Genomic DNA, 18,321 nt, shown 5'->3' with positions numbered 1-18,321 from the left:
TGGCGACCTGTCCAGAGTGTACCCTGCCTCTTAAGGGTAAAAGTTATTGAATAGTGTGGGAATAAAGTGAGAAAATTGTGAAGGATTAAAATATTCCAAGAGCTCCACTTACTTCATCTAAAAATGTTTCAATCCTGTTTTATCAACACAAAATGCACAGGTTTACTGAATATGAATAAGTTGTTTAAGTTGCTGCCAAAGCACAACATCTGTGTGCAACCAATGTCCACTATTGAATTAATTAAATCCAATATGCCCTTTTTTCAGTGCATATATGCATTTCTGCAATCTGAACAAATGAATTCAACAAGCTCTAGCAAAACCTAAAGTGAAAAGAAGTAAGGTGTAAGCAAAGGCGAAAGTGGCACAAGACCTGTGGATCAAGGTGAATAAATGTAAGCACTAAGTAAGCAGAGATCTTGACTATCTGGAGGCTGTGTGCAAAAGCCTTTTAACTTTTCCATGTGCAGAGGCTATGTTATTTGGATTTTTTTAAAGAATACTTAATGCAGGAGCTTGAAATAGTTTCCCCCATTTCTCTCAAAGACACAGTTTAGCAGGCAGCAGCTGTGTCTCGTCTCAATCGTCTAGTCAAACAAAAGTCCATAAAAGCCCTACATGCCAGTTGATGACTGAAAAAATAAGCTAGGACTCAGTAAAAATCACAAAACTGCCAGTGCAAGGTCTAAAGGAGGTGGACTTGCCCATCACATACCTAAATCTGCCACTGGCTGGAAGCTGACTTTCACATTATCTCAACCAAGGCTGAAGTATGAAGAAATATAATGCCAAAGAAGCAGCACTAGCTCAAGTGAAGATTTTACAAGTTTAGAGTAGATGCCACAGAAAAGGCATTTATCTAGAAAATATATATATTTTTAAAGTACTCAACCAGGCAGCATGGAGATATAAAACCATATAAAATAAACACAGAAGGACTACTTCAAAGCGAGCCTATTCACTCTTGAGACTAGGAGACTTGAGGGGTTATTAACTCAAGGGGATTCAGAATAACTTCTTCAGTGTTTACTCTTGATGATTCACTTACAAATACCTCACAAATTATGACACAGTGTTAGAAAATACCTTTAAACATATCTGACATTCAACTTTTTATCCTTTTTTCATAAATAGTGCTAAACTTTAGAGCTGAAGTGTCAAACAAAAGGCCCAGGGGCCACAACTGGCTTTCCAAAGACTACTCCAAAGGCTTTGTGAATAGGACATACTGTAACTGTATTTACTGTATGCGCCCCCCATCAATGGCAATTTATACTACATCAAAGCAAATAAGCTCTAGACAAGCAATTAAATAACTTAGGCTACGTTCACACTGCAGGCAAAAGCGCATCAAATCCGATTTTTTTGACCCTATGCAACCCGTATCCGATCTTGGTATGACAGTGTGAACGGCACAAATCCGATATTTTCAAATCCGATCTGGGTCACTTTCGTATGTGGTACTGAATCCGATACGTATCCGATGTTTTAGAAAGCGACTGCTGTTTGAGCGGTCATGTCGCATTGAATCCGTCTTTTACGTCACTGACACAAGACAGACGCCAATTATCAGCGCCGGAGAAGCGCCCGATAGGACATCGCGAACGATTTCCTACCATCCGGTGAAACTGTTGGGAAGACAACGTTGGAGAAATGTGAACATTTTATTTTTACTGTATTTTCTGCAGATTCTGACAGAAATCTGCAACTATCCTTTAAACTTCCTTTACTTCCTCTAAAACAGCAAAAAGGATCATTATTAGGTCATCTACATTATTATGTAAATAACAAAATAACTTAAAGCAAAAATCTGGAAGCATAAAGTCCGAAGTCTTTATATTAAGGGCAATCAGTCAAACAATATTGTTTGCTCTGGGTCTAAACAGAGCGAGTTGTGTGTGACATCATCTTTTGCGCATGCAGGCCGCTTTGAGCGTTCACACTGGAGAGCGTTTGATGTCGCATTTTATGTGTAGTGTGAACAAGCAGACAAAAAAATCGGATTTGATCAAAAAATCGGAATTGAGCATTAAAAAAAAAAGTCCCCATTTTTTCACTTTTTACTATAGAAATTATTTTTTAGACATCAAAATGAAACTAAAAATTTCCATTTTATAATTACAGGGCAGTCTGTGCAACAAGCTAACAAACCTTTTTCGGTAATTTTACACCTTTATTTGTTATAATTTAAGCATTTCTTTATCATACAGAAACACTATTTGAAACTGACCTTCTTTTTCTTATATTAAAATATATCAGGGATTAAATGTGTAATTAAACTTCCTTACACTGACAGAAAGCAGAGTTTCACTCCTCCAACTTGCTTAACATCAAAGTAGGCTTTATGTGGCCCACAATGTAAAATGGGTTTGACATCCCTGCTTTAGTTGATGTGAATTAGGAGCCTGCAGTATTCTTTAGGATGGCAAAGGAAGGACACAAAGGAAACCATTTAGTGTCATGTACACCTCAAATTACCTTCTAATTCATAACAAGACGGCATAGAGGACCTAAAACACTGACATTTTAATTTTAGAAAAGACTTGCTGAGCACAGATGCCCTTTCTCAGCTAGGTTCTTCTTCACATTCACACACACTGGGGAGCTGCCCAGTATGTATCAGACCCAAGCTAGTTGCCATTCAACTGCCTTACTAAAGGACGCCTTAATTTTTAGTGCTGAAATTAAAAGCAGGAAAGGAAGACATTCTTTTTTTTTTTAACAGCCAGGAAGTTATTTGGTAATTCTGTATAAGGCCACAATTGAATTTGATTATTGAAAGTGTTGGGCTTTTTTGTTTCTTCCTAAGGCTACATCGTGCTACAACCCGCCCCAAAAAGTGGTGTATACAATGATTTGTGTATCAAAGAACAAAGACAACATTTGATGTGATGTCTTTGTTCTTTAACAAAGAACAAAGACATCACATAGTGTAAAACTGAGATTTGTTTAAATATATACTTATTGATGCTTCAGACACATTTCTTCAAAGTTGGATCAGGGACATGTTTACCACTTTGTTTCATCATCTCTTCTTTTTACAGCAATGTAAAATGTAAAGTGTTTGAGAACTGCAGAGAAAAAATGCTGTAGTTAAGAAAGCAAAATGTTTTCCCTCTCAGGTTTTTTTTCTCTGTCCATCACCAACACGGATTTCAAATCAAATATGCAAGATGTGACTGAAGTGCAGACATTCAGCTTTAATTCAAGGAGTTTAACAAAAGTACTTTATTACTGGTTTAAAGATTTACAGTATTTTTTAATCCATAGTCCCCAATTTTAAGAGGCTCAAAAGAAATTGGACAAACTAACATAATTTCAAACTTAAGAATTGTTTTTAACACTCACTCACAACCCTTTGAATTCTAGAAGCCACAGTAATCATCAAATGCTGTTTTTCCTCCTTTGAGATGCTCTGCAAGGCCTTTAATATAACTGCCTTTAGTTGCTGCTTGTTTGTGGGTCTTTCTGTCTTTAGTTTAGTCTTCAACAGCTGAAAAGCAAATAGCAGGGTTTAGATCAGGTGACTGACTTAAAGAAGATCCCATTTCTTTGTCTTGAGAAACTCTCGGGTTCCTTTTTCAGTATGCTTTGGGTCATTGTCCATTTTCACTGTGAAGTTCTGCAATCACATTTGCAGCATTTAGTGGAATCTGAGCAGGGAGTATAACCCTGCACACTTCATAATTCATCCTGCTACTTCTATCAGAAGTCGCATCATAAATAAACACTAGTAGCTCAGTTCCAATATACCCAGGCCAAAACATTGCATCTACAATGTTTGACAGATGATGAAGTGCAGTGTACTTCAAATCACGAGCCATTTATTTCCTTTTCCATGCTTTTCTGTTCCCATCATTCTGTTACATATTAATCTTGACTTCATCTGTCCAGAGATTACTGTCCACAGCTGGGCAGGGTCATTTCAATGTGTTCTGGAAAAGTCTGATCTGGCCTTCTTCTTCTTAAACACAAATAGTGATTTGCACTGTAAACAGTTATACTACTTAAGGTGTCCCTTGCTTTTGGAGTGTGACAGTAAAACACCAAAACACTACCTCCTCAAAAGTGTTCTTGGAGAGATGTTATTAAGGGTTTTTCTCAACCAAGGAAAGAATCTGTGATCATCCATTTTAACTGGCTTACAAGGACTCTGGGGCCTTTTGATGTTGCTAAGCTGGCCAGTGGTTTTCTCCTTTTTAAGAAAGTACCAGATTGTTCTTTTGACACACTTAACATTATTATCTCTCTAATAGGTTTATTTTGTTTTTTCACCCTAATTATGGTCACCTTTACTTCCATCAACAACTTTTTGGACCTCAATTCGTGCAAAGCTACAAAAAGTGGAATTTAGTCAATTCCACGACTTAAAGCTGAAGAGCTGCACTTTAATCACATTGTCTGATTTAGAATCCAATGGGGTGATATAGAGATGCAAAAATGACACAAAACAATTGCCACTGTCCAAAAGCTTATAGATGTAACTGTGTATATGCATTGACTTTGAAAGATTTCAAAGTTACAACATCACTTGTAAAGATGCAGATCTTCCCTAACAACTCCAAGCAACTCATTTGGAAGAACTGACCCAAAGATGTTGGCATCGGAACAGAAACAAAAGCACCAGAGCGGAAAAGGAAATGGAGGTGTTTTTCCATGAGGCAACGCAGCCAATTTCAGGTGACATTTTACATCAATGGCAAAATATTGTGTCTGGCGGCCAGAGTGCAGGGATGTCAGCCCGTTTGGCCAACACGTCTTTTCACCCTGAAGAGACCAAAGCAAAAAAAAGCAAGGCTCCCTTTTTTCCCAAAAAAATGTCCTGCAGTTCGTGCAAACCTGGAGAATTTGTTTCTGCAATGATCAGGGCCCAGCTCTAACACGCACTATTCACCTTGTTGACAAAAATAAGAAACAACTGGCCAGAGATTGCACTGAGGTTGGGACTCAAACTAAGTCAATCTATGGAGCCTTTTGCTAGTTAAGAGTCTGCAGTCACATAAAACAGCAGCAACCCCTGAGATCATGGGTACTGGATTTTTCTTTGAACCTGTATGTGAGTCGCTGCAGAAATGTTCTACCAGTTAAAAAAAAAGAAAATATCTTTCATCAGTAGCTTTGCAACATCAAACTTCAACAATACAGAGAAAATGCAACTAATGGTGTGATCTTCCTGAGCTATTGAATTTCATAACCACAAAAATTGGCTTCTGAAGAAATTCCTACTTATTATTTCATTATTTGCCCAAAATAATCCACTTGTTATCTGTTGTCTTTAAAAAAAATTCTCTTTGTGATAATAGGGTGGCAACTAAGCTAGTGACAGAGAAAAAAGTGTTTTGGTTTTTTTTAACTTGAATTTTTATCCAAAAGAGTAATAATAAGAAGAAGAATATGAGAGGAAAAACTGCCCAAATACCCCCACTTTAACTCCTAACAACAAAGAAATTAGATCAGGCAAGAGCCCTGGAGTCAGATTGGGTCAGAAAGAAGATCAAATGTCCATCTCCCCTGTGGAGCTTTGTAAGCACCACATCAGCACCACTTTTCACCACCAGCTAATACACCTAATGGACCCCACCATATAAAGGCTACTCTCCCTTGTGACTCTGTATGTGTGTGTGCGTGGGTGGGTGTGTGTAAGAAACAGCTAGATCAGTGGAGAGAAAGAGAGAAGAAAAACAAAGGGTGCTATACAGGCAGGTTACAAACAGTTCAAAGGAAAGGAGCACTTAATGTAAAGTTTTCATTCCCTCTTTGACTCTGACATGTGTGCCCCTTCCGTGCACTCCTTCCTTTAACTGACAGCATAAAAATGTCTCAGCTTCATGTTTGAATGAGCACCCCGGTCATATTTGCTTTACTTACTGGGTTTGGCCAATTAACATTTACATATTACTTTCAAGTCTGAACTGCATGAAATCAGGATATGCACAAACTCACAGCAGTGCATGTCTCTGCCTGACTGTATTTTGTCCAGCTCACTAAATGCATGCCTGTTTGGCAGAATGTCCTGAATAGCAACAGCATGTTTGTGATAACATACCTCAAAAACTTAATTTCTTAAGTGCAATTCGTTTGAGACATTTGTGATGCTTTTTTGTAAAGCAACCTCTCTCTCTCTCAGAGATTATGGGAGTGGTGGGGTACACACACAGACTAAGACCCTGCCTTACAATAGAGAAGAGAAGCAAACATTCGAAAGCCTGATTAATTTTCACCAGACCAATGCTGACAACGCTCATTGCCACATGTGCAAATCTTTTTTTTCCCAATTACGTGGCTTTCTCTGTTGCTGTAAAATAAAGTCTACATGCAGCCTAGTTTCAGATGAATTATGTAGGTTTTATAAGACTGACATACCTACACATAATAAAAATAATCACACAAAAAAATTTAGGTCAACTTTTACAGAATGGAGGCCCTGAACAAGCTATACATTGAAAAACATGGAACAACAATCATTCATTCCTCAACATAAAAGAAGGAATGGAAGTGGAAATTGCTTATTCTGGAGCTGACTTGGATTGTGAACTCTCTGCTGTTATTACCACACAGTTATTGTTTCAAGGCCTTAAATTCGACACCCTCCAACCCCGGGACCCATGCATTAGGGAGTGTTGTACTTTTAATAAGTTTTTAGCTAATGCATGTAATAAATCAACTATTATCATTAATTATTTTTCACAATTTAAAGAAAACATCCCCACAGTATTAGTGGAGATTAAAAAGGTAAAGAAAAAACTTTAATTTCTACTTATGTTTATGTTACTTAAGCATAGTAGACTAAATCATTTACCCTCTCTCCTCACACTAGCAGCAGATAATGTCATGACATGAAACTGAAGTGATCTCTAACCTCACCACCACCGGGACTTCCTGCTTTTCTGGTTGAAACCCAACTTTGCATCTTGTGCAGTTCCTGTGGTTACTGTGGTACTACACTTTTTCACCATCAAATATGAATTTTACTGTAAAAATGCTGTTACATAGTGAAATTTAAGATAGAACAGATTATCTTCTAACTATGTATATGAAAGTTTTACAATTTATAAATACTTAGTGATTTAAATAGCAAATACTGTCATTTTATATTACAGTGGTGCCATCCTGTAGTGGTTTACACATTTGTCTAATAAGGCACAGGATCCCAGGTTTGATCCGGGACTGATGTCCTTCATGACGCAACCTGGCATGAAAATCTGCAAAATCAAACACGTGGATCTACCCGCTGTGGCAACACCTTGTGAATAAGGGAGTAGCTTTACTGTAGTTTTATATTACTAATTTAATGTTGTTCTCAACGCATTTCTAAAATCCCAAATTCAAAGTACCACTGGAACACTATGTGACCAAAATCCTCAATTCGAAATAAATGGCTCTCTGTCTGCACCAGTAAAATGAGCTGTCAGACCTCATTGAAATCGCTGCCAGTCTTCAGTATCAAAACGTCTTATTACTTCCTTCTTTTACCACTTTCTCATCCCTTCTCCTACCCATTTTCTCCACATCCTTCACTTTCTTTATTTCTCTTTCAGCTTTGCTAATTTGCAATTGATTAGCTGTCCTCTCAGTCAGCTCAGTCCCATGCTCGACATCCCTCGTACCCTCCTCCCTCCTTATCCCTCGCCCCCTTTCCCCTTACCTCACAGCCTATCCTCTCCTCCATCCGCGAGTCAATTTCTCTTTAACGAGCATTGGTACATTTCACTCCCCGGGCACCGGGGCCCTTCTGTGTAAATAAAACACAGAGCAGAGTCAAAAATCAATGGGCCTATTACCCTCCGAAAATGCTAAACAAGCAAAATTAGCGACTCGCCTGGTGGTGGAGGCCTTAATGTCCCCCCCCCCCCCCCCCCCCCCCCTTCCTACCCTCAGCACCACCAGCAGCCCCCCTCTCTTCAATCTCAGCATCCACTCAACAAGCCACATACTTTGTATCATCATATTGAATGCCATGGATAGAAACACATATTTATGCCTGGGCATGTTGGTGTAATACTCAAAGTCATTTGCTTCCAAAAGTCTCTCCCTCGCACAGGGACAAAACATGCACCGCACACTGCTGGCAGAAATGAGGGATTCACTCTTCTGAGAGAAATCATTGGGCACCACACGGAGCTACAGGCCACATTTAACCGCTTTTTATTTTGCCTGCCTTGCCCATATAAACACAGCACACGCGCACACAAACAGCAGCAGCCAGCAGGAGTTTATAGTAGGGATCCCATATTTTATCAGACAAGTCTGATTAGTGTGGCAGTAAAAAGCTGCACGTGTGTCCAACATTTGCACGCAGAAATACACACACGTACTGACAGAAACAAACACTAGAGCACACACAAGTAAATGTCTACATTGTAGGAGCACACGCACAATGTGAACAAATACACAAATAGTGCACACAAAACTAAATAAACAACGACAGTGTGCCTACAGACAAACACACACAATCACACACGTGTGCACACACACACACACACACACACACACAGAGTAAACATGTACAGTATGTACAGGCTGTTAAACATACACACACGCGCGCGCGCATGCACACACACAGCAAAGCAAACACATGGTATAGATACAGAAAACACACGCATACACACACACACAGAAAGACAAAGGCCAACAATTTATCACTTCCACTCTCTCTCACACACACACGCGCGCACACAGCCACACACACTACACACACCATTTGTCTGGAAATGAATGTGTAGCTGGTTAGCTGTGGTTCATTTATCCTGGCAGCTGATGTGTGGTTAACAGAGACATTTATGCTAATGACCTTCCGTGTTTAAAAAAAGGCAGCAATAATGTAAAGGCTCGTTAAAGGCCAAATCCTCGTTCGCTTGAGTCATTTTTCAGCCCATTTTCTTGTTCAATTAAACTGATGAAATTATTATTCGCATGTGAAATGACTATTCAACCTCACGAGGCAACCGACCGCTCGAAAATAGAACAGGGGACAAATGGATCAAATTCTTAAATGTTGGTGGCTGATGTTCTGGCCTTATCCTGGGCTGCTCCTGTTTCACTAGGACTTTTAGATTTCTTTACAATAATTCAGAAAGTTGCTAAACGTCTGCCTTGAAGGGAGTTTTTTTTTTTATTTTTTATGTGTAACTCATTTCTCAAGTTGGGAATTCTAATCCTATTTTAGAAAATCACAAGCAATAAGAATAACATCATTTTGTATGTAAATATCAACATATTGATAATGCAACTTGTTTTATGTTGGGTAATTTAACTACAATGCCACTTTTTCAGAGCACTTTGTAAACTGATAGCAGTCTTTGATGACATCCAGAAAAAGCAATAGCTATACTTATGCTGCTGCGTTATCTGTACTATGGAAGCACACGACTCTTCACTGTCAAAGAAAATGGTGAAAGAGAAAAGGTAAAGACCTCAAAAATATTCTTCCAGAATATTATCAGCATGCTGGGACATTTTGAAAACTGAGATATGTCAGTCCTCTGCTTAAAAGCTGTCCTATGTAATGGGGTGAATAAATTAAAGTGCCCCCAAGTTTGCTGGACTTTGCCCAGTGAGATATTTAGAATTTAAAAGCACTTACAAATTGGAATAAAAGTCCCATTTCCATTTGCATTCCTTTTGTCACACAGTACAGTGTGGTTTACGTCAGATGTTTTGTTTTGTTGGTTTTTTTCCTTTTCATCATTTGAGTAAAAACATCTCTTACCTGCTTGTGCATCTCGATGTTCAGCCCGTATGACATTTCGTAGTACTGAAAGAAAGATAAAAGCAAGGTCGATCAAACATGTCTTCTCTGTTCCTCTTTTCACACACACACACACACACACACACACTAATAAAATACTAATGGCAACACATGAAGTAAGCTGTCTCACCATGACATAGTGCCTCTGCATCTCAGTTTTCTCACTGGCCAGTTTCTCACATTCCAATTTCAGACTGCGAGACAGATAGAAAATGTTTTGTTAGCACATGTCACCATCAAACACACAGCAAGCTACATCCATGCCACACGCAAACACATGATCAAAAGTAAAACTAAAAGACCAAAAATCTTTTCTAACTTCTGACTTCTAACTGACTTATTTTGTAGGGAGTGGATAAAAGACGATGAGCGAGAATGAAACAAGACTTTAGCCAACTGAAAGCGGAGATGATACTTGCACTATACTGAGCCTGCAAGTCACTGCATCCTGCCACTTTAAATTTGCATTTCTAAATATGAGAGCTACAAAAGAAAGACAAATAAGTTGTTTGGATCGCAGCTATTTCCTCTGCAGACACAGGCACTTACTCAGCAGGTGTAGTGCAGTAATTAATGGATCAATGGACAACCACACAAACCTCATCATATATTCTTATAGTGCGAGTAAAAGCCTAAACTGCAACATCAACAAAAAAAGCAACCATAACATTAGGATCCATTTTGCGAAAAAGCTTAACTCTTTTGTGTCTGCCAGTGTATCGCTCCTCATAAAGTTTTTGTGCATCTTTTAAGAAGGAACTCATCAGGTTTATATCATCATCAAAACCTTTGCGTGTACACTTCAAATACAGCGATGTAAAACATGACAAAAACTGAGAAAATTCAATATTTACTTAAATATAAATGCTAAAATCAGCTGAAAATCTGGGGCTTTAAATGTTTAATACCTCAACTTTATTTAAGTTAGATGATGACGGTGCCCTCGTCTTTTTTTGTACTCTAAGGTTGGGGAATATTCTCAAACAGATTCATGGTTTTAGTAAGGTCTATAACATGTTTACTTTTCTTCTAAATAAGAACTACTGTAATAATAAATACTAATAAATTCGTCCTTAAAAGAAATGAAACATGTGGCACCACAGTAATTCTTATTGTAGCGTATTCCCAGAGTGTCTGACTCACTGCTATTTAAAAAAATAAATAAATAAAATCTGATCAGCGCCACCCTCGTTTTGGATTTCACTGGAACGAAAGAGTTTGATCTGTGCGGCTGTAGCATTAAGCATGCAGCGCACCATTCAGCCTGTTCAGCCTCAGGACTGGCCAACAAACTGGACCACTGGTTCATCTCACCAGGTGATTGGTAATAATTATGAGGTGGCCAGAAGTGGGTGATTATTATGCATTGGTATTGTGCCTGTGGTTCAGCCCTGAGCAATGTATTTCACACTTCATCATGTCAGGTAAAAAAGTATTTCACACCACTTGCACTTGCAGAGAGAGAGAGAGTGAGAGACGTGCATGCAAAGGTCGATGGGGGTTTACCTGTGGTTAGTCACTAGTAACAGATGGACCTTAGACAAATACAGGCTACCACCGTTTTAGCTGCATATTGTGCATTTGAGAGGAATAGCAATATAACATCCCTGAATATAGATGTCAAACTCAGCATACTGTATTTCTTAATCGAAACTTAAATAAAAAAATACATTCTGTCTTGTATTTCATGTTATTGCATCACACATTTCCCTAATAATTTGGTCATACTTCATGAGTCATACATGACTAGTACACAGCAGCACAGAACTCGACCATTTCTTTAACATTATCTCGGGTTTTTCGGTTTACAGTGTGAGTCAATCCACAGTCAATCAATCAATTCTTTTTGATTTATTATTTCTCTAATACAGTGTTAGCATTTTCTGTGTGTGGATGGGGGGTGGGGGGGTCACTAGTATAAGCTCCAGATATCCAAGGTGACTTAGGAAAACTGGTTTCAACTGACCAAAAGTGCAAGAACCAAAAGGTAATTAAGAAGAAAAAAATATTATAGGTAACATTTAATAATATAAAACCAAACGTATTAATTAATTAATTAATTGTGCATTTTACATGTAAACATTTTTTAACATTTATTTTTTTTTAATTCCTGCTATTAAAGTGATTAATTAACCCACTAATTACTTCTAATGTGCACCCAGAACAACAGGGATCAAATTCGCAATCGCTTCTATTGTGGGGAATGCAGAACGGTTTCTAAGTTTATTGCCGTTCTGGCTGATGAGCTGATGTTTCCATGCAGCCCAAATGTCATGCTCGTATCCGAAATCCTACCTGTGATACTGCGCCTGCAGGAACTGGAACTCCTCCTTGATCCGGTCGCAGGACTCGGTGACAGTGAACTTGAACGGCTGTCCCGGCTGATGAGGGACCTCAATCCAAAGCAAACAGCGTGCGAAGGAAGAAAGGAAGAACTGAGCCACCAAAGTTCAGCGTCACGACACACACACAGGCAGGACTGTAGCTGACAATAGGCCTCTGTGATAAGGATGGCCTTTTTGGTTTCACTCAGTCTCCTTACACGTTAACTCACGCACACTCAGAGACACACATGCAGCTGTGGCAGTTTGACAATGAGCGCAATTGTCCGTGAGAGCGCGCAGTGGCACGGAAACTTGATCTAAACTGATTACGCATCAGGCGCGACTGTTAATCTGCGCTGTTTTGACACACTGCTCTTACCGCTACTGTTCTGTACTTACCGGATGCCGCGCCGGGGGGTACATCTTGCTCAGATCTCGAATCATTGAAAATGTATTGCAGTGTTCATCCAGAAAAACACGAAAACAAAGTGTGTGAGAACAGAGCTTTCTCCGTGCGTAAAAAGTCAGTCAGTGGCTGGTTTGCGGGCTAAATGCAGGTTCCGCGAAGAGTGGAGACATCCTCGGACCTTTGGCTGACCAAAGACAGCAAGACAGTAATTCAAAAGTCCATTCAGCGTAATAGTAAAGGCAAAAATTGTCCCAGTCTTTTCCAAAATCTTCAGCACCTTATTCTAAGCGCTTAACGTTCTCCTTCTGAACTAACAACAAATCCTCTATTTTCTCAGATTTCTCACAGAAAACATTAAAATCTCGCACACCATGACCCTACTTGTCTGCGAGTACGCTTCTCCACAGCGTCCCGTTGTCACGCGTTCATTGGTTTATTTCCTACAGTCTCCGTTAAAGGTTTGCATCCTCATTCAGCACCGGCCGACCGACCACCTCTCCGACTACAGCAGCCTGCCTCTGCGACGCCAAATTTAGAAGCAACCAGTCGTACGAGCTCAATTACATATTCACTACAATTACAAGGACCCGTAGCACGACGTCGGGACGTGTAGTTTAATTCATATTAGTCGATAATAAGCCCTACAGATGCGCGTCTGCTGTAAAGAACTACAACTTCCCAGCTCCTTCGCGAAACCCCCAAAGCCAATGATGTGTGGTCCGAGGGAGGAGCGGCCATTAAAGCCAGCCAATAGCGAAAGAAAACTATACACGCTCCGTTGCACCCCCCTGCCAATCATCTATAAGCTATCCAATCACATCCAGCAAGACGCGATTTATGCAGACCCCCACGTGGGGGCTGCTCTGGTACAAAAGGATGTCACAGGGATTAATCTGAAAACTATCTGTTGACTTATATGTTCTTTTTTTTCTTTTTTTTTTCCAGACTTCGGGGCAGAAGCGAACATATGGCCCCTTGGTCTCATGTTTTTTTCCCGTTTCCTAATTGAATCACCTATTAAACAGTCTGCTATCATGTCCGCAGATTGCACCTATAACCCTGCAATTAAATTCTCATGCAGCCCCCTCATCTCTCACTTCACATTATGTAAATCATACAGAGGGTGGACAAATAAAAAACTGATTATGTTAGAGCCACAAAGGTGGCATCAATATCAGGCTGGATGTCAATTAGCGCTTCAGCCCGTTCTATTTATTCATGTCTAGTTGGAAAAACATTTACATGAATTTCTAATTTTACATTTTTTCTTTTAAATTAAGGTTTTAACTACATAATAACAATCTGGTTGGTTATGGTGGTGCTGTTTTTTTTAACTTCTTCTGCATTTAAACATTTAACAAATTTTAGAAATCCCTCAGATCTCAACTTGAAAAGTGAGTAGCATCTATGACTGCCAGTTAAAATATACCGCAGGCAAACGAAATCTGGTGAAGTGAAATTATGATGTCAGCACTTTATGTACTTGAGTTGCCTTTGGCTTCTGATTATGGCTGGAAAATGCTGCTAATACACATTTAGGCTCCCACCATTCTTTCGTTTTCTCAGTCTCTTTTATGTGATCTCATGTCTCAGACAAATTCCTAATCCTAAATGCTAATCCTGCTGTTCATATTTCAGCATACACTCTAACATACAGCACACATGTGACATTATCCTTTTCTTATATGTACAAGCAGACTGAATGCATTTTATGTATTCCATACGTGTGCGCTGCTCAGATAAATGCCGCCTAAAAGAGCTTGAATCATTTGCCTAATTTGTCTGCCCTTTAAGTAGTACAACCCAAATGGAACACCTCTTGCTAAGTAAATTGAAATATTATGACTAAGACTCTGTTTCTCACACACATACATACACACACACACACGCAGAGTTGACACCATTCATTTTGAGCGAACAAGTGCATATAGTCTGTCAGCCTGCATTTGTGGCTGTGAGAAGATGTTCAGTGTGGGTAGATGAAACACACTGTTGCTGGGTCAGCAGCTCTCTTCACTGCTGCCTTCGGTCATTTAGCAGAACTAACTGACTGTGTCCAGAAATCTTAATCATTTTGTGCTGCATTACACTTTATATTTCATGTCTCTTTCTCTGAATTTATCATAACCCATTAAAGCTATTTAGGATCACATTTGTTATAATGTGTGTGTCTGCCTCACACGACACAATAAAATACATTTCAGTGTTTCAGTAGTAAATGTTGTAATGTTACTTCTATGATTAATAATAATATTTGTTCAAACATACTAACAGGTGTATGAATTATAATCCACAATGTGACACCACATCAATCCACTTTCCTTGTCAGTCTGCTTCTGTCTTGTCTGTTGTCTCTGCCTCTCCCTCAAACATACATGGGATTGTGCGCACACACACACACACACACACACACACACACACACACATTGCCTCACCCATTCAAATACACATCTCTATCTACCACACATACAAACTAATATCTCAGGTAAGCACAGAGCCTAAAGTGACCTGCTGTCGCGGTGCGTGAATCCACCAAGGCTGTGAAAAGGTAATATCATGCCCTCCCTCTTTTCTCCTCCAAGGGTTGAGCCATGATGTAGACGAGCAGAGGAGGTGCAGAGGTGAGGGAGGGGGGCAGGTGAGGAGGAATAAACAGATTTATTTGCCTGTGCCCCTCTCTGATTATTTTGCCCCTGCCTTTTGTTCCAGACCTTATGAAACCCAAATGTCAAGTGAGGCGAGGGCCTCATATCGAGTCCTGTCAATCACGACCCTCTGCGCACCTGAAGCTCTGACGCCGGATTATTGGCTTCAACACAAGGGCTGCCTATGCCGCCAGGCACGATGCCTCAGACGATTCGACAGCCAAGGCTCTTTTTTTTTTTTCTAAAGAGGAACTTCATTTGGCAGCTGATGCACAGGAGATTGCACAGGAGCGGATTTTGAGCGTAGATGGGTAGCAAGCTGGATGCTGGATGTCTGTGTGTGTATGGAGAGTGGCTTATACAGGGAGGGGGGATTAAGGGGGAGGCTTGACATGGTCTGTGGTGGGGAGTGGGTGGCAAGGAAACCCGAGCTTAACATCTTGCTCAGTGCACTGATCCCAACTAGATATCAGTACCTGTACATATGTCCCTCCCTCCTTCTCACTGTTACACACACGCAGATGCACACACATCACTGCCTACTGCTTCTGCTTATCTTTAATATTATACTCCCTCACTATTACTTTTCAACACCGTGCTCTCACAAATACAGACCACTGGTCGAGGATAGCATACCCTTGTTTAGCTTTCCATGCAGCATATAAAGACTAGATGAGATCTTTGTGTACACTCAGAAAATAAAGTATCTTCCACTACATTTGGGAATATACCAGCTGATCACCATAGCTTTACCCTCTAAAGTACCACCATTGTAAGCTTGTAGTTTGTGCCTTAAGGAGACCAGTCTTTTATGTCAGGGTACAAAAACAGAACGTTTAAAAAAGGTGCATCTTTAATTTTATACTTCCTCGGGGTGATCCATCAATAAGCCTGACACGGTTGTCCATGAAATTATTGTAGACAAATAATAACTAATTAAGGTGGTTGCCTGTGTGAGGAAGCCAGAGAAAACTAAACAGGCACAAATAGAACAAAACTCAATACAAGATACAAGAAAGATACAGAATGGCAAATGTAAGAATTTATTGAATGCTTTTAATTTAACTTAAAGAAACAGGAAAATCTTCCTGTAGGGACAGAAATTGGTTTTCACTTTACTGCTATTTACGTTTAATAATGTGTGCCACATCAACTTTAAATGGTGCAGAAGGTGTCGTTTAGGCGAGACTCCTCAGCAAGCGCATTAAAAACCAATTATCAGTCAGGCTACATCGATTGCTGTAAACTCCACATAACATGGCAGCACCAGCATGGGCTCATTATGATAGCTGCTTCAGTGTGTTTCACTGGACACCAAAGTTCTGTGCAACTGCTAAAACACAAAAGAAAATAGGGGCTTATTTTAGTGCTCATAAACAAAAGCTTAATAGACTATCTCCTAACTATTTATCTGGTTTGTTCATTAGTATGCTCCTTTTAGATTTGCAAGAACTTGTCATTTTGGTCTCTAAATGTTCCCCTGAGAAGTTTTGATTTAACTTCATGTTTTTCTATTATATTTGTATTTCGTTTTTTATTCTTATGTCCTGTTTGTTACTTTTTTTGCAATTTTATTTGTTTTACAAACTGAAAAAGCTGACACAAAGCCTCTGGCTGTGTTCAGTGGTCACCTGAGTGGCACTGAGAGTCAGTGTTATTAGGCGGTGACAACTCAAGAACAACAATAGATCCCTGCACACTCTGCGATGTATCATCCCACAATATACTAAAGAAGTTGTTGACTTTTAGTTAGTACTTTTATTCCTAACTTGTTTGGTTAACATTATGGATATGAAAATAGAAAATGAATCAGGAAGAGCAGAAGATTTGTAAGGAGTAAGTGAAGGCAGTTATGAAGAGACTAAAGAGTTGAAAGGAAGTTGGTTTAGGATGACATACCTGTGGAGATATGGAGATGTCTAGGAGAGAGGAATTTTTGACCAGATTGTTTAGTGCAGTCTTGGAGAGTGGGAGGATGTCTGAGGAAGAAGAGTACTGGTACCAATTTTCAAAATCAAGCTTTATCCCTCGTTAGTAACTACAGATGGAGAAGTACAGAGAAGGTCAGAAGGAGTTACTCTGTCTCTCTGTGGATCTAGAGCGCACATGATAGAGTGCCAAGAGAAGAACTGTGGTACTGCATGAGGATGTCAAGAGGGCAGAAAAGTATGTGAGGTTGGTGCAGTAGATGTATGAGGACAGCGAGACAGTGGTGATGTGTGTGATAGAAGTGACAGATGTATTCAAGGTGGGGGTGGGATTACATCAGGGATCTGCTCTGAGCCCCTTCTTGTTGGCTGTGATGATGGACAAATTGGCTGATGAGGTCAGGCAGGGGTCTGTGGAGTATGATGTTGGCAGGTGACATTGTGATCTGTAGTGAGAGTAGGGAGCAAGTGGAAGATGGGAGCCATGGCAGGTGGAGGAATCTGCTGGAGAGAAGAGGAATGAAAATCAGCAGAGGAAAGACAGCGTGTGAATGTATGTGAGTGAGAGGAAGGCAAGTTTACTCGTGAAGATCCAAAGAGCAGAGATAGTGAAGGTGGATGAATTTAAATAAATACCAGGGGTCAACATTATAACCATCCAAAGCAACAGACAGGGCACAAGAGAGGAGAAGAAGTGAGTCCAGGCAGGCAGTACTGACCAGAGATGGTAATCTGATTACTTTTTCAAGTAACGAGTAATGTAAGGGATTTATATTGCAAAAACGGTAATTAGATTACCGTTACTTTCACGTAGGAACGCTGCGTTACTGCGTTACTAAAACCGTGAATTTTTGCAAGAATGTCTCATGACAGTGACGTAAGCGAGTGCGACGTTTGTGACAACAGCTGTGTGCAGTTCAACAATGGATAATATATGGAGTGCGGAGAGAGTATGAGCGTGCAGCGTTTAAAGCGTGGAAGTACTGACCTTACTTTGAGTTTGATTCCATAAAAAGTGACAAAAACATTAGTGTCCGTTGTGCGTGGGAAGAAAACTTCTTTTTACAGCAAAAAACCCCTAAACTTCCAAGCAAGCACCGAGTGCGCTACGACGTAATGTGAAATTCACAGAGAAACTCGCGGATTCTTCCACTGACCGCTGCGGCACACCTGCACCAGGGTAAACCTCCGCCTACCCCAGTCCTGCTTTACAGGTGAAAATAGAGCAACAGGACCGCTAGTCTTTGATTTTATTTATTTTCTGCTG

The 18,321-nt window shown here is 39.9% G+C and overlaps 1 protein-coding gene and 1 long non-coding RNA gene across 4 annotated transcripts in view; both read right to left on the bottom strand.

The window, feature by feature from the left end:
• LOC100694813 (transducin-like enhancer protein 4) overlaps positions 1–13,267 on the bottom strand; it is a 45,137-nt gene extending 31,870 nt beyond the window's left edge. The window contains exons 1-5 of one of the 3 annotated variants that reach the window (XM_013277621.3): positions 12,863–13,267; positions 12,472–12,665; positions 12,044–12,141; positions 9,879–9,942; positions 9,710–9,754 (exon numbers count right to left, since the gene is read on the bottom strand). In XM_013277621.3, the coding sequence (XP_013133075.1) occupies positions 9,710–9,754; positions 9,879–9,942; positions 12,044–12,141; positions 12,472–12,516 (252 nt within the window). In that variant the 5' untranslated portion in view covers positions 12,517–12,665; positions 12,863–13,267. Of the gene's footprint in view, positions 1–9,709; positions 9,755–9,878; positions 9,943–12,043; positions 12,142–12,471 lie in introns of all 3 variants that reach the window. The other 2 variants (XM_003455300.5, XM_005459810.4) reach the window with 2 other exon arrangements.
• A 2,751-nt stretch (positions 13,268–16,018) lies between these two features.
• LOC112841874 (uncharacterized) lies at positions 16,019–18,096 on the bottom strand. Its single transcript, XR_003213296.1, has 3 exons — positions 18,043–18,096; positions 17,391–17,555; positions 16,019–17,164 (listed from the first exon to the last, which is right to left on the bottom strand). It is a non-coding gene; the product is annotated as an uncharacterized LOC112841874 (long non-coding RNA).
• Positions 18,097–18,321: the final 225 nt, after the last annotated feature.

The sequence above is a fragment of the Oreochromis niloticus genome, linkage group LG12, assembly GCF_001858045.2.
Source record: "Oreochromis niloticus isolate F11D_XX linkage group LG12, O_niloticus_UMD_NMBU, whole genome shotgun sequence".
Lineage (NCBI taxonomy): Eukaryota > Metazoa > Chordata > Actinopteri > Cichliformes > Cichlidae > Oreochromis > Oreochromis niloticus.
The sequence above is the reverse complement of the archived record's forward strand: the minus strand, read 5'-3'. Positions and strand labels throughout refer to the sequence as shown.